At 41.6% G+C, this 15,781-nt stretch overlaps 1 protein-coding gene across 2 annotated transcripts in view; it reads left to right on the forward strand.

The window, feature by feature from the left end:
• The window catches only part of LOC132870041 (radial spoke head protein 9 homolog), a 73,829-nt gene that overhangs the window by 21,409 nt on the left and 36,639 nt on the right, over window positions 1-15,781 (forward strand). Inside the window, exons 2-4 of one of the 2 annotated variants that reach the window (XM_060903583.1) lie at window positions 11,007-11,175; window positions 11,627-11,756; window positions 12,056-12,202. In XM_060903583.1, the coding sequence (XP_060759566.1) occupies window positions 11,007-11,175; window positions 11,627-11,756; window positions 12,056-12,202 (446 nt within the window). The remainder of the gene's footprint in view (window positions 1-11,006; window positions 11,176-11,626; window positions 11,757-12,055; window positions 12,203-15,781) is intronic. The other variant, XM_060903584.1, reaches the window with a different exon arrangement.

A 15,781-nucleotide genomic window follows, 5' to 3' on the forward strand; every position in this document is an offset into this window, starting at 1 on the left:
CGTGAGCTGCATATCAAAAATACTTTCCTCTAATCAACGTTTTTTCTCAAGATGCCGAATACTATTGACAAGCGAGATGAAGCAAAGGTACATGAAATTAATGCTGGTATAAAAAACAAGTTTAGCAAAGCAAAAGGAAAGCAAGAGAGGAGTGTGAGAGAGAGCAGAAGAGAGCCAGGTTAGAGCATGTAAAAACACAGGAGGTGCTGGCTAATGAAAGAAAAAGGAAAACAGTGAGGACTGATAAGCTTTTGGCTTTGGCCAAGAAGCTGAAGTCTAAATGATCGAATGAAAATTTTGTTTCAAAAATAACTGGGAACTGTAAATAACTTTTAACTGTAAAAAGTGTAAATAGACATTTTCCTTTTAAAGAAAACATACAAGTGATGTGGACAATAAGATAAAGACAGTCCCCATAAAATATGCATTTGTTTGATTCAGTACATTGAATATATGATAATTTGAATTATAGCTGACAGTGTTGATAACTATATAACTTTAAAGTTTAAATAGACATTGTGAAGAAATTATATACAAGTAATGTGGACATTAGGAAAAGGTCAGTTTCCATAAATTATGAATGTTTTTATTTAATTCAATATATTGAATATATGAAAATTTGAATTATTAATGGAACTGTAAATAACTATGAATTTTAATGGACATTTTTTAGAAAAACAAGTGATGTTGACAATGAGTAATAACCAGTCCCCATAAAATGTAGATATTATTTTGAATTAATACAATACACATATTGATTTTGATACATATTGTTCTATATAATAGTGTTTTTATTTCAATAAGTATTAAAATAGGCATCAGGTGTTTTAATTAAAAACAGCTCAGATTGCAGGAAATAGGGTGTGTAAGGTCTCATTTTTTTTCATCAGGACCCACTCTCATCCTTGCATTCCAGCGTTTTAAAAGGTTGAGGTGGTAGATTTGCAATGCCCCGCCCCATCTGTTCGCCTCACCTCATAGTTGACGTCCCCAACTTGCCGTGTGACCTCAAAGGGGCCTTGCCACTTGGCGACTAATTTGGAACTCGATGTGGGCAATAATACGAGCACTTTGTCTCCTAGCATGAACTCTCTAAGGCACGTGCCCCTGTCATACAACTGGATTTGATGTTCTTGTGCCTGTCGCAAATTCTCCTGGGTTAGGTGCATGAAGGTGTGGAGTTTTATGCGCAGGTCAAGAACATACTGGATTTTGTTTTTGCTAGGTGAATGTCCCTCCTCCCAATTTTCTCATAGCACGGACAGAATACCACGCAGTTTACGCCCATATAATAATTCAAATGGAGAAAACCCCGTGGAGGCATGCGGGACCTCTCGTACTGTGAATAACAGGGGCTCGAGCCACTTATCCCAATTACACGCATCTTCACTTATGAATTTCCGGATTACAGAGACTCAGATTGTTGGCACGCCCACGTCTTAGACGCACTATTTCGAATAATGAACGCATTGTCGAGAGGGGCAGGGGCCAATATGGACGCGAGCATTTTATACCCTATTTGGAACGTTTTGTGGCATATTACAGACCCTCCAGGATTTCGCGAAGTTGCGATTTGCAAATTCAACCAATCCCCGTGAATTCAGGGCGGTGTTGCAGTTATATCCAATCACCGCAACTTTCCCGCAAATTTGACCAATCGTTGGCGTCGTCTTGAGGTGACGTCGACAAACTACCTTCCGCCTTACTTCCAGTGTTGCCAGATTGGGTGGTTTCCCGCTCAGTTGGGCGGTTTCAAATGCATTTTGACGGGTTTTGAACATATTTTGGGCTGGAAAACGTCAGCAGTATCTGGCAACACTGCTTACTTTCGTGTATACGTTCAAGAGAAGCAGCATGTGTGAGTCAGTGTTTATGTAGGCTTAAATTCTGTTACTGAAAGTGTGTTATGTTTACAGTGAAGGACTGTGTGCACTTTACATTATTTTTTTTACTTAAAACAAGAAATTAATGGATGCCAACATTTTTGCCAAAATGGTATTTTATTTTCCATTGTTTAGGCAGCTTCAGCATCATACTGTGAGATTCTGTTCAAATTGTTTTTTTTCTTTTATGAAGCCTGAGCCATTTATTTTATTAGTTTATAATTATTGTTTAATTTAGTCTTCAGGCGAGACTGCCTGCACACAGTACTAGTATTAATAGTTTTTTTTTCTTACATGAATGCTGAGGCATTTATATTATATTTTAAGGTAACTTCATGTTGTGCTGTGAGGTTCTATGCACTTTAACTTTTGAACCAACAGGTGCATTTGGAAAGTAAAGCCTATTTTTCTGCATTTTTGTAGTCCTGGTAATCTTTTATATTGGTAAAGTTGTTTATAGGACCATTTCTCAGTGTCTTTGTTTTTTTAATCAATAGTTTTTCAGTAATAACTTTAATATTTAACATATCACTCAATTTTAATCACAAAAAGAGAAAATCGCAACAATTCCTCGCAACTTTCACTTCCTCCCGCAATATAATCGCAACAAAAACCTAAAAAACACTGCAACTTTCATCGCAATTTTTTGGAAAAACCCCCGCAACATCAGACATTTTAGCCCGCAACAATCACAAAAAAGGCCCACGGAATCCTGGGGGGACTGATATTACTTGACTTCATGGTCTCAATATCAAAAATCTTGCACAAATATGCAACTTCCAACATAATTATCTGGATATTCAACAGATTTCAGCATCGGATGAATTTGTTTTGACCGCCGCCATATTGAATATACGTCGGACCCGTTCGTGTATTTACGTCGCCCCGTTTGTAGCGTCCCAAGCGAGTAAAACCTGATCCAAGTCTTTCGCTAGGTGGCGTCTTACGGTCTATGTATGAATATTCGAAAGAGACAAGAAAACATGGATAAGAAAAAAAAAGAAAAATACATCTATTTTGTCATTCTTCGGCAGAGAGAGAGTACATTCACCTGAAAAAACTGATGCCCCTGATACCCAAGGTAATTAGATTTACAACAACAACTACTACTACAACAGCAACCACTACTACTACCACCATCTGATTCTCTGAAATTAGAAGTAGAGATGATTAGAGACAAGCAGAATTAGATCGTCACAGCATGCAAAAATCAAACCCATTCTTGTGCTATAATTTACAAGGAGGAGATAATATAGATGTGATGTATAGTGGCCTGTGGTTGAATTCCAAAATATTGCCACTGATTAAACAATATCTCAATATATTTGGTTGAAGCATTGATTTTTGTCATCTACATTGCTTCATATGGCTTCTAAAACCAAAAAAAAAACAGAATTGAGAAGAAAAAAACAGCCCCTGGGCTGCCCCAGCTGTTCATTGGGCTCGCTTCGCTCACTAGGTTCGCTTCAACTGAAGGATAATCACTGGGCCCCCCATTGTAGAAATGGGCCCCTGTTTTTTCCCAGGAGGGGCCCTGTGGGCCCCTTGACCTGCAAAACAATCTGAGTCTCTGAGATTATGTTCTTGAGTGCTTGGTTAAATCGCTCTACTAAGCCATCCGTTTGTGGGTGATAGACACTGGTGCGGATAGACTTAATCCCCAATAATCCATACAGCTCGCACAGTGTGCATGACATAAACGAAGTGCTTTGGTCTGTCTGGATTTCTTTCAGAATCCCGACCCGGGAGATAAAGCGGAAGAGCGCTTCTGCAATACTGCGTGCTGAGATATTGTGGAGAGGCACTGCTTCCGGATATCGCGTTGCATAGTCCACCAGAACTAAAATAAAGCGATATCCCCATGTTGACTGATCTAATGGCCTGACGAGATCCATCCCAATTCACTCAAAGGAGGTCTCGATTAGAGGAGGAGGGGGCAACAGTGCTTTTGGAGTGGCCGCAGGATTTACTAATTGGCATTCACGGCACGCCGCACACCACCAATGGACATCCCCGCGAATCCCTGGCCAATAGAACCGAGCCATTATTCGAACTAGTGTTTTATCTTGCCCTAAGTGTCCAACAGGGGCAATTTCTCAGAGACAACAAGGGAAGCCGAGCTTCCCCTAAAATTCTCTCCCCAAACTGCGGCATCTATGACGTTGAATTCTCATTAAAACAATAACTTGCATAACATAATATATGCCTAAGATTGTATTTACATTCATAACTATCCTGTAACTTATTTGAGTGATGTCTGACGAACTTGCAGTTCGCTATGAGAATCACCTTTGCTGCCAGGCTGTAACCAGCGTTGCCAGATACTGCTGACGTTTTCCAGCCAAAATATGTTCAAAACCCGCCAAAATGCACTTAAAACCGCCCAATCTGGCAACACTGGCTGTAACCTTTCTTATTTCAATGGGCTCTATGGCTGGCAGCCGGGTATCCGTTGCAGTCTATGAGAGGGCTCTGAACAGCCAATTTCGGCTAGTTGTTATTGGTTAAAATCGACAAAATCGTCACTTCCAGGGAAGCCAGGCTTCTCTGGGACTAAACGAGACAGTGGGAGGGGCAAGAAGCCGGGCTGATGAAGGATTATTGGAGGTAGTGTTTGAAAGACATGAGGAGGGCGGGCTCTGTACTTCGGCGTCGGCGAGGAACACGGTAAGCGTATGATCAGAAAGTGTAGTCGTGTGCCAAAGTGCTGTCCGAATTTCTTTTCATATAAATGTTTCTTCTCATTGATGTCTCTGTACATTACTCTGTAAATAAATGTAAATATTACTCGTTGTGCTCCGTTAACTTTCATCCATTCTATCAGTTTGATCATTCTTGAATTCACTCGTTTATTTCATTTGTAGTTCAATCTGGTTGTAGGCTAGCTTGAGCCTTATTGGGATCTGCAGTGCTAGCTGCTAACAGAAATTGGTGAAGTCTCTGGAAAGCACAACCAGCTAGTATGACAGGGTCAGAGACCATTTTCTGGAAAAGGAGCGGAGGGCAGAATTTGTGTATAAATAGTGTGCATCATATAATGTTCATGAATCTGAAGTGTGTATATTGTTCAGTAATGTTAAGAGAATGGTGGGCTCTGTGTTATAGGTTATACCTGGGTATAATATTCAAGGTTCTGTGTGTTGCATAGCCTACCTGGTTATGAATTTCCAGACTGTGTTGCAGAAGATGTTCAAGGATGTGTTGCACAGCTGGGTGTTGTGTTAAAGACTCTGTGTTGCATATCAGGGTATGATGTTCAAGGCTCTTCGTTGAATAGCCAGTGATTTTTGGATGTTTGATATTTTTGATTAAGGATATGAGGCACTAGCCTGGCAAGCCAGACTATAACATGAAATGTACAAGCAAAAATACTTTCTGCCACTAGGTAGGGTTGTCTAGTTCACTATGCTAATGGGGCACACCTTTCTATGCTTTGATATCCGGCCTACAGGTTTTACGATGAATGCGTAAAATGGGCTTCCCCGTTTTAAAAACCAGCAGCCGCCACTGGTGTCCAACCATACTCTCACTTGGTCAAATGCATGCCGCAGAGTCTCGTCTCGCGACTGCTCTAACGGGAAATCCCCAAGGGAATCCCCGAGAGAGGGAGAAGGAGCAGGATGCTCCTCACTCTGACGTGGTGTTGACGTAGACAGCTCTGTGACAGCTTCTCCAGTCAATGCCACACCGGGATCTTCCCGTGACCTACTAGTGCAGGACCCACTATGTGCTAAATATTCCATCAGCTTTTTAAACTCTGACCAATCAGTACCCAAAATCAACGAGTGGGTGAGACGAGGACTAACCCCTGCCTTTACTCTATGCATTTGGCCCCAGAATAGAATATGGACAGACACTAAGGGATAATTGTGAACATCCCCATGCACACACATTTTCACCGCTTGTGCTCTCCCCAATGCCTCACCTTGCACCAGGCGTTGGTGAATTGATGTCTGATTACAACCGGAATCCACCAAAGCATGATATGTATCCCCTTGAACACTTACCGGTATGCGATACATTACAGCCCAATCAGGGGCGGTTTCTGGTGCATTGGGGATCCGGATTACAGCTCCCACCTCCCTTGCGGAGCTCCGACTCTGGAGATGCTCCGACTATGGAGATGCTCCGATTCCCCGCCATGCCAGCACACTGGCTCAGGCTTTTCCTCTGCACTGGTATTATGGGTGTCACTCACATGAGGAGGTGATGTTGACTACTCTGGGCTCTGAGGCATGTGGAATGGACCATCACACAGTGGAAACGTGCACTGTGATCAAACAAATCAGTATTCCACATCTTATTTGGAAGAAATGGATGCCGTGTGCTCCGGACCAAAGACAAACGCTACGTTCACACTGCAAGGCTTAATGCTCAATTCCGATTTTTTTGTGAAATCCGATTTTTTTGTGAGGTCGTTCACATTAACAAATATATGCGACTTGTATGTGATCCTCAGTATGAACGAAAAGTGACCTAAAAGTGTTCCGCATGCACATTGCAGGATACGACGACGTCACACGCAGTGAGCATGGCCAGTGTTTACGGAAGTAAAACCGCCCGGTTGCGGTATGATCCATCCAATCTAGCTTGAATAGCTGTATCCCCCTAAATGGAAATCAGCTCCCTAACCTCTGCGTCCTTCCATTGAGAAGATTCAGAACCTTCACAGCCCGAAGCGTCCCTCGCATTGATGTCATGCGCAGGGGCACAGATACGTTTTTTGAACTGGGGGGGACAAAAAACTGGGGGGAGACAAAGCTGCCAGCAAACCAACCCCGACCCGATATGCCTGTCAAACTTGCTGTTAGTAACCATAGCAACCAAGCTCGAGCTCGCAACCTGTGCAGTCTGCGCAGCTCAACCAACCGAATATCAGTCTTTGTTTTGTTTTATGTGAGTTGTTGCAACTATGTATACACTGCCGTGCACCTCAATAAACCGAATGGTAATTAGTCTTTTGATTTTTCCGTGAGGTTTGCCTTATACAAAGAAAGACAGCATAGACGTTTTTCCTCCCTATAAGTGGGGGGGACCGAACGAGGTGAATTTAAATCTGGGTGGGACGAGTCCCACCCTCTATCTGCGCCCGTGATTATGCGCCATGTTGTTGTAACTTTTTTTGAGAGACCCGCCGCCTACTTCAGTGCAGAATAGTGACGTTTGTGGCTTGTTGATGACGTGTAAGTCGGATGAATGCGACCTGGCGGTTCAGACTGAAGTCGCATATGAAAAGAGCGGATAGGAATCGGAATTAGGACCACATATCCAAACGGCCTGGGTCGGATTTGAAAAAATCAGATCTGTGTCGTTCATATTGTCAATAAAAGATCGGATACAGGTCACATATGGGCGAAAAGATCGGATTTGAGTCACTTCAGCCTGCAGTGTGAACGTAGCCAAAATGGACCATCCAGACTGTTACCAGAAACAAGTCCAAAAACCAGAGTGTGTCATGGTATGGGGTTGTGTCAGTACGCTTGGTAAAGGTAATTTACACTTCTGTGATTGCAGCATTAATGCAGTAAAGTACATTGAGATTTTGGAGCATCATTTTCTGCCTTCAGGACAACATCTTTTCCAGGAATATTTCAACAAGACCATGCAAAACCACATTCTGCACACATTACAAAGGCATGGCTGTGGAAGGATAGGGTGCCTGTCCCCAATAGAGAATGCAGGGCTCGAAATTCATTTTTTTTCGCCAGCCAGCCGGACTAGTTACCTTCCAAAGTAACTAGCCAAACAGAAAATCAACTAGCCAAAATTTGTTCATGTATGGATTTTACTTCTGTCAAAAATAATGCAAAAGAGAGTAGTTACCACTGTTCATAACTAATGTGCATTTATTTCAAGACCCGAGTATTTTGATACTGTTGTTAAATACATAAATGAGAACAACACAGAGCACCATAATATAATATCAACAAAAAATAATATACTGGAAAACTTGGCAACTTGGTGTATGAGTATTGAAAACAAATATACTTACTATCATGACTATAGCACCCAAAATATGTCCAACATGCTTTCTGTATTTAACCATTTATGGAATGGAATGGACCCTTTATTATCACTGTACCAGTGAAATTGACCATCAACCTGTCCTTACAGAGGGGGAACAGGACAGGAAGACAGGGATAAAAGAAAGAGAAACACAGTAGCAACATGAGGAAAGATGAGGAAAAAAAGAACCCCCCCCCCACTATGCTCCTATCAGGAGTACAGTGTGGGAGCATTTAAAAAACCTCCGTGCATAAGCACACAATAACACAAGTACACTTTAAAACACAGGACTTAGGGGGGAAGGGGGGAAAGGAGGGGGCAATCAGGGGTGGGGGTAAGGGGGTAGGAGGGGAGGGGAAGAGGTAGAGGTAACCCAGCGCAAGCAAGCAGCCATCCGCTCCTGCAGCCATGAGGGCGCTGGTCATGCACCCGCTTGTCACACTGGGGGGTGAAAAACGGCGACCGCGGAAAATTGGGGAAGGAATGCGAGAGTGTCTCCCAGCAGTGACCTGGGGGAAATGTTGCCCCAGCAACGGCCTTGATCAAGGCCGGTGCTGTTCAGGGAGCCGAATGTCGATAAGATAGAGATTGTTTGGTCTTTCGAACAGACGCAGTCTTTACACGTCCACACCACTCGTCCATATCTGTCCATTTCGTCCATTCTGTTCAATTCAATTTGGTCTCTGAAATACTTATTCTTTGCAAAGCCAAAAGCGTCTCCAAGATGACAACCATGTTGTTTTTCAAGTTCTAATAGCCACAGTCTGAGTGCCGACAGCTTTGCCCACTGCTTCAATCATATCGGGCAGCTTTGTGGGGCTTTGAACAGCTGTCACCGTTGTCTGGTTTCCTCGATATACCAGGGCAATGCCTAATCCAATCAGCAAAAGTCCGGTAATCATGGTTCCAAATAAGCAGATATCTTCAATGTCCTCCACAGACGTTCCCCCGAACTCAGGCTTCTTGTTGAGAAAACTGTCAATTTCATTAGGAGACCAGTTTATCAAATTCATGCTTTTTTAGTTTAGAAATTCAATGCGGAGAGAGTCTCTCAAAAAAAAAGTATAGGCAGACGAGACGAAACAAAGAGCACAAGCAGGAAAAAAGGAGAGGAGAGGAGAGGAGAGCAGAGAAATGCGACCGCCTTCCGTGAGAGCACGGAGAGAAAAATAAATTATGAGAGAGAAAGCATTAGGAGCTTTATATTGACTAGGAATCAACTTGAAAAAAATTAATTATTCCATAAAAATCGTATCACAGCCAAGGCCTACCCTGCTCCCACATTTGCTTATAAGTCCTTTGTCATTTCTCCTCTTCAGACCGAGGTCGCTTTGTCCCCATCTCTGGCGGTTTCTGTACACCTTTCAGAAAATTCCACATCGCAACGTAGCTTTGGCAGATGTAGATGTAAACAACAACAAAAACATGTGTTTAAATGGGCGATAATGTGGCCACATCTATTGAATTTGATAACGTGATGTGGCAGCGGGGGCGTGGCCAAGCGTTGGTCTGTGAATGGAGGGTGGAGTCAGGGAAGGTAAGTGGTGGAATCATTGCACCTCATGGGGATTAACCTGTGTTTGTGTATCTTCCCCAGTGACCACGCCCTTTAAAAGGAGAGGAGAGCAGAGAACGGGAGCTCTCGCTCCCCAACCAGAACATGTGTGTGTGTGCGCACGCGTACATGCGCGGCTGGGAAATGATAAAAGGCTGAAAAGCTAGCAATAAATAGTTCATTGAGAACTCAGTTCTGGCCTGCCGTGCTTCTGTGCTCCACCCACCTGGTCCAATACTACATGTGATTACCGCGATATTCAACAAGATGCGTTATATGCATGCGCAGTAGTGAAAAAAATGACAGCCTGGATCGTACACAATATGATTCGGAATTCTTCAGTATTTTCCGTCCTGCCGATAATCACATCGATTAACACAGACACAGCACGTGCTTAATATGTGATGGCTTTAGTTGACGGTGTGTCTGAATCTTCGCTTCATATATATTTTTTATTTTCAACTAGCCAGCCGGGCTGGCTAGTGACAGGAATTACCCGCCAAATGACAAATTAAGTCGCCTCGGGCGACCGGACCACCGCGAATTTCGAGCCCTGGAATGTGTGGTGAATTCTGAACTTTTTTGAAATGTGATGCAAGAATCAAAATTGAAATAAATATTTATTTTGAAAAAAAAAATCAAAGTTGATGAGGTAATACATCAAATAATGTGCTGTTTTGAGTGTAATACAGGTCAAATATTATTTACAAGTCATTGTTTTTAGTTAGAATTTAAATTTCAATATATCATCCCAACTTTTTCTGATTTGGGGTTGTACTTTCTAGACACACTGTATATCCATGTACATAAAAGTGTACAAAAAAGGGAATATATAGTGCATGAGTATATTATCTTTGTCAAAACACTGACATTGGTCAGGGAAACAAATGGATTTGTTTGCCAGCCAAGGAAGCTCATGCCCTTCTTCTTCTATCACTTTCAGTTTACAGGCACTTCTTTTTTCTCTTGCATATACATGAAAATGCAAATTTGTCTCCAACTCATTTATACTTAAAATACCAATCAAAAGTTTGAGACACACCTGTTCCAAAGGACTAGATTTTACTATTTTATTAGATACTAGCAGGTTACCCAGGCATTGCTCGGGTTTTGCAAAATTCTGGGTTGTCCCCAGACTTCCATGTCAAATTTGGTGAGGCTCCATCGAGAAATGTTGATGTTAACCCAAGACAAACAAAAATCCAAACATCCACCACCCAGGGGCCCACTGGGGACCCCCTGGGGCCCATACATGAATTTTGTTTATATCTGCAAAATTCTGGGTCATCCCCGGACCTACTTGCCAAATTTGGTGAAAATCTGTCGAGAAATGGTGACATTAGCTCAAGACAAACAAACAAACTTTGCCGCTTATTATATAGATTATATTTAATTTTATTTAAGTTGTGTCTTAAAGACAAGCTGAAATATATTGCATATTCAATCTATTGAATTCAAACTTTTGACTGGTAGTTTGTATCTAAAAACTCCTTCACATAAATATCTTGCTGTAGAAGTTATTTTAGAAGATTTGTTTCAGGATAACTTTGATTCTCATTTAGTTTTAACTGCATGGATTGGCACTTGCTCCCTCTTGCCACCGAGGCCCTGACAGCAGAGGTGACTATCGCAGTTAAGGGACGTTTTATGGGCGATCCATCACACCAATATGAGCACACCGAGATACGGCACCAGGGAGAGGGAGATGACACTGTGGAGGACAAAGTCACGGTGAGCCAGAGACCAGCTTGGAATAGTTACTAGACAGCATACTCAGCCAGTAATCACACAGTCATATCAACCAAATAGAGGACTTTCAAAATTACATGGATGACCTTTTGACTTAATATTATCACTGTAACTTAATATTACACAAGTCCTTTAATTTGCTAAATGGTTAACTGGTTCAATTATGAAGTGCAAAATGCAATTCAAAATGAATGATGTAATCTGCAAATCTGGAATCTGTAAAGAACAGTCAGTCCAAGTAAACACATACATAAATATATAAATGAGGTGTTTACATTGTAATGTTTAGACTCAGGCTTGAAGTATGATCTATAAGGCACTTTTAAATACCTTTACATACACTACAAGAACAGCCGTAAATAATGTAGCGACTGAGCCAATAAAAACCTCATGGTTGTTGAGATGCTGTAGTAATGCAGTTTCTCCTCTGTAGGTGAAAGTGAGTGAAGAGAAGAGACTAGCTGTGACTGTGTTTACCATCAGTAAAGAGGTGGCTGTGGTACCACGTGGCGCATACATTAAGAGCCCTCATGGCACTGTACAGATTAACCGCAGCTTTGAGGGTATGGTTACTGTGTGAGATTCTGTCTTGTGTATATGTGTGTGTCTGCGTTTACTTTTGGAGATAAGATGCAGCTGTGTGTGAGTATTAGACTGGGCTGTGATTCAGCTCACTACCTCTCCCTTCATGGTTTTGTTTAAAAGTTTTCAAGGAGAAATTGAACTCTTTCAAAGCTAGTAGTACTGTTCTGTTAATTTTCTGATCAATAATAATTAATTTGCCATTATTGTGTGTTATACAGGAATAATACCAGAAACAAGGTGAATAATCATTCAATAATTTTCTGTATTCCATCCTTAGGCCTGAACCCCACAGAGGCAGCAGAGTTGAACAATTATTTACATTTCTCTGACCCCAAGAACCTGAAGAAGAAATCCATTTTGGAAATGGCTGATCTGAACCCTTCCATCGACTTCCTGGATCCTCTAAGTGATGACATTCCCAAAGGTGAAACTTTTACAGATGCATTATACAATATACACCGATGAGCCAAAAAAATGATGACTAAAAATGAAGTGAATAACGTTGATTATCTCTTATCAATAGCACAGGTCAAGGTCTATTAGACTGTTAGTGTGGCAGATAACAGAAAAATCATGCAAATGGTGATACAAGCTCCAAATTTTGCATACTTACTCACATTGACATACTTTCAAAATTCATCTGGCATGCCACCTAGAAATTCAAGATGGTGGCCATTTTTCAAGATGTCCGCCATCACAACATGTGAAATATATTTCCATGGAAGTGTATGTAATTTACCATTTTACATTATTTTGGCATCAATTTACATATTTTTAGGCATGCTGCATTCATTTTGCTAATTTTCAACAGTGTAAGTTCATAATGGTGGCCATTTTCCAAGATGGCTGCCATGGCAACCTGTGAAAAATGAATTTCCCATGTAGAAATGGATGTACTCGACTGATTTAAATGATCTTGGTGTCAATTTATGCATTTTCAAGGATTCCGGTTTCATTTTTCCTATTTTCAACAGCCTAGGTATGATGTCTGTTACGTAATCTATTTTGAGGAATAAACACATGGGCCTCTTTTCGAACTAGTAGGACTACTTATATGGCAATAGGTTATATGACAGTTTTGCAGTATGATAGTATTGTAAACTGGTACTTTTACTAAATATGTTTCCCCCTATTGAAATAAATGTTGTTATTATTATTATTACTATTATTATTATTATTATTATTATTATTAAATGTTTTAACTCAATTTTGAGGAATGTCGACTTCATGCCTTTTCATCACACCACCTAGGTTTTTATTGGCTCAGTCACTACATTATTTATGGCTGTTCTTGTAGCGTAGTTGCATGCTAATGTACATGTAGTTACAAGATCATGCATGTAGCTGTTGTAGTGCATGTGGTGTATGCAAAAGATATTCTTCCTAAAGTGGAATCATATGGCACCAGATTTGGCTGAGTAGACATTGTATTTAATACCTCCAAAAAAGCAAGTTTAAATGCAGAAACCAGGCTGAAATGAGGTCAAGGTGTCCAGAGAAGAGTCACTGGAAGCAGGGCCGTCGACAGGGGGGGACAACCGGGTATTTTGTCCCGGGCCCAGGCATGAGGGGGGGCCCAGAACTGGTCCCTCATGAAGATGCCATTAATCATTCTGTTTCATTTCAAAATGTGTTGATTTGGGGGAGAAAACTGTGCTATATTTGCATTCAATTAATGATTTCTGGTTCTTTTGCCTTTATTGTCTTCGAAAATAGATTCAAGAACCCACGTACCACCCCTAATGCAGAAATGGTTTGGTCTTTGATTAAGGCGCCAAATAACACGGCACTATAGAGATCTTGCAGTCACGTGACCGGAAAGTACACAACCGCCATCTTGTCGGTCAAAAACACCGCTGAATACTGCTGCACTCGTGTACAGAATGGATCAATTTCAACCGACGGACTACACGGCTCATTTTTCTAATGAACAGATAACTAGATATATGTCTAAAATAAACGATCTACAGATTTGTGACCCTTATGGCTTTCCGGACGGAGTTTTCACGACCGGATTTTGAACTGCCAGCGGAATACCCGGACGTGTATAATTACCTCATCAACTTTCCCTCGCTGTTCAGTGGTGAAGCACTGCGTGCTTATAAACCTCTGCACAGTTATCTTTACAGAAATTCAGGATTTGTCAGCGACTCAGATGTGGCATCTTGTAAACAAAATAATCCTCACTGGATGGGTAAGTCACTTAAGTATTGAGTATAGCACTGACCAGCCGATTATAGAATAGAATAAGGTAATTCCAAATCGTCCGTGTTGTTTACATGGATCTGGCGTTGGAGAGGTAGAGGCTTGGCAGTGGAGATTTGAGTGGCTGTTTGTATGTATATACTGTAAAATACCAAATAATAGCCCGGGCGATTATTTGTCTCAATCACGTAAGAGACCCAGCGCGTATTAGAGACTAGGCGGCTATTTGGAACAGGCGATTAATTCCTTCTTCACAAACACCTTCCCCAAAATCTACCTCAAAACGGGGAAAAAAATCATTCTCAGATAGGCCTACTTTTAACCAGTATAACTTACAGTTTGTTTAGAGTTAGATTACAGATAGCACGGTGCCGACTTCGGGGAATTTTGAAGACGCAGAATGCATCTTCGCATGGCACAGTCGGGGTGGATAAAGGATAAATCACACACCTTTTCCTGTTAATGACTAGTTAAGTGCATGCTTTACAAAATAATCAAGAAACCACACCATTGTCTGTGCGCAGCACTGTGATTTAATTACTCTGCAAAGTTATGGTCACTTGCTATCACCCTCACCCATGCAGCCTCCACCCTTTGCGCTTCGCGATGTCTGTCAATCTGAAATTGCATGGAGGGCGCGACGTTGAAGCAACATAATTAGGGTGCGAAGTGTCAAACCAAAGGGTTTTTTCTTATGCTGAAAAATAAGTGACCTGCAGTGGCTACATAGTATACTGTCATCTTGCATTCTCACATTTCTCTCCAAGACGTCTCCCTATTTGGCCGATATGAGCCTATTCCCCGAGTGAGTTGGTACGGTGGCTCGACCCCGTAGAAAACTTAAAGTTCGGATGAAAGTTAGTTGAATAGGTTACTGACTTGTAGGCCTACATGTTGCCTGCCTGACGCGTGCTTCTGCCCAACTTGCACGACAGATTACTTGTTGAAAAGGCCCCTTGGATTAGATTGGCCGCGAGCAGACTGAAATGCATGTTAGAACGCTCTCACCTTTTTTGTAAAGCGTCTTCCAGATCCGAATGGGTAAGGGCAAGTGAAATGGTATAAGGTCTTTAATAAAACTCAGTGTGTGCTTTGACGCATGCATTCGGCAATTTAGGTCGTTTAACAGAAGCAGCAGTCTAACCTTGGAAACCCGCAGTCCTCAATGTCACCACACACGCTGGCTTTCGTTGGGTATACCCAAAGGGGTGGCTAAGACATCTGTCAAAAGTTACGGAGTTGCATTCCTCAAGAAATATTACGGTAGACCAAGATTATAACATTGAAATGGCATGTTTATTATCACGTAACAAAATGTTGTAAACAGTATTATAGAAATAATTTCATTCATTCATTCATTCATTCATTCGTTCATTCATTCATTCATATTGTTTCGGTAGAAAACTATGCAATGCAAAATCGTTTAAACACCAGAAAACCAGAAAAGTGCTGGGCCTCAAGATTCTAGATAGAACGTTCGGACGCTTTTTTTTTTTAGACCCCGGCGAGTATTCGGAACCGGCCTTTATTTGTCACAACACACGCGTACACCCGGCCGTTAAAGGGAACTCGGCGGTTAATTGGAACTCGGCTATTATTTGGTATTTTACGGTATGTATGTGGCAATCATATCCAAATGTTTTAGGCACGCTTGCTGAGCTGCGCTGAGCTGGACTCCGGTTAGCTGAAAGCCCGTGGAACGCTGCCTCTTGTTAATTAAACCTTATTTTGTTGGAAATCATCCGGTGTAGATACGACGGCATGTGAAATTGCCAGCTAGATAGAGTTTAATGTAACG

Source organism: Neoarius graeffei, chromosome 21, assembly GCF_027579695.1.
Source record: "Neoarius graeffei isolate fNeoGra1 chromosome 21, fNeoGra1.pri, whole genome shotgun sequence".
NCBI classification, from domain to species: Eukaryota; Metazoa; Chordata; class Actinopteri; order Siluriformes; family Ariidae; genus Neoarius; species Neoarius graeffei.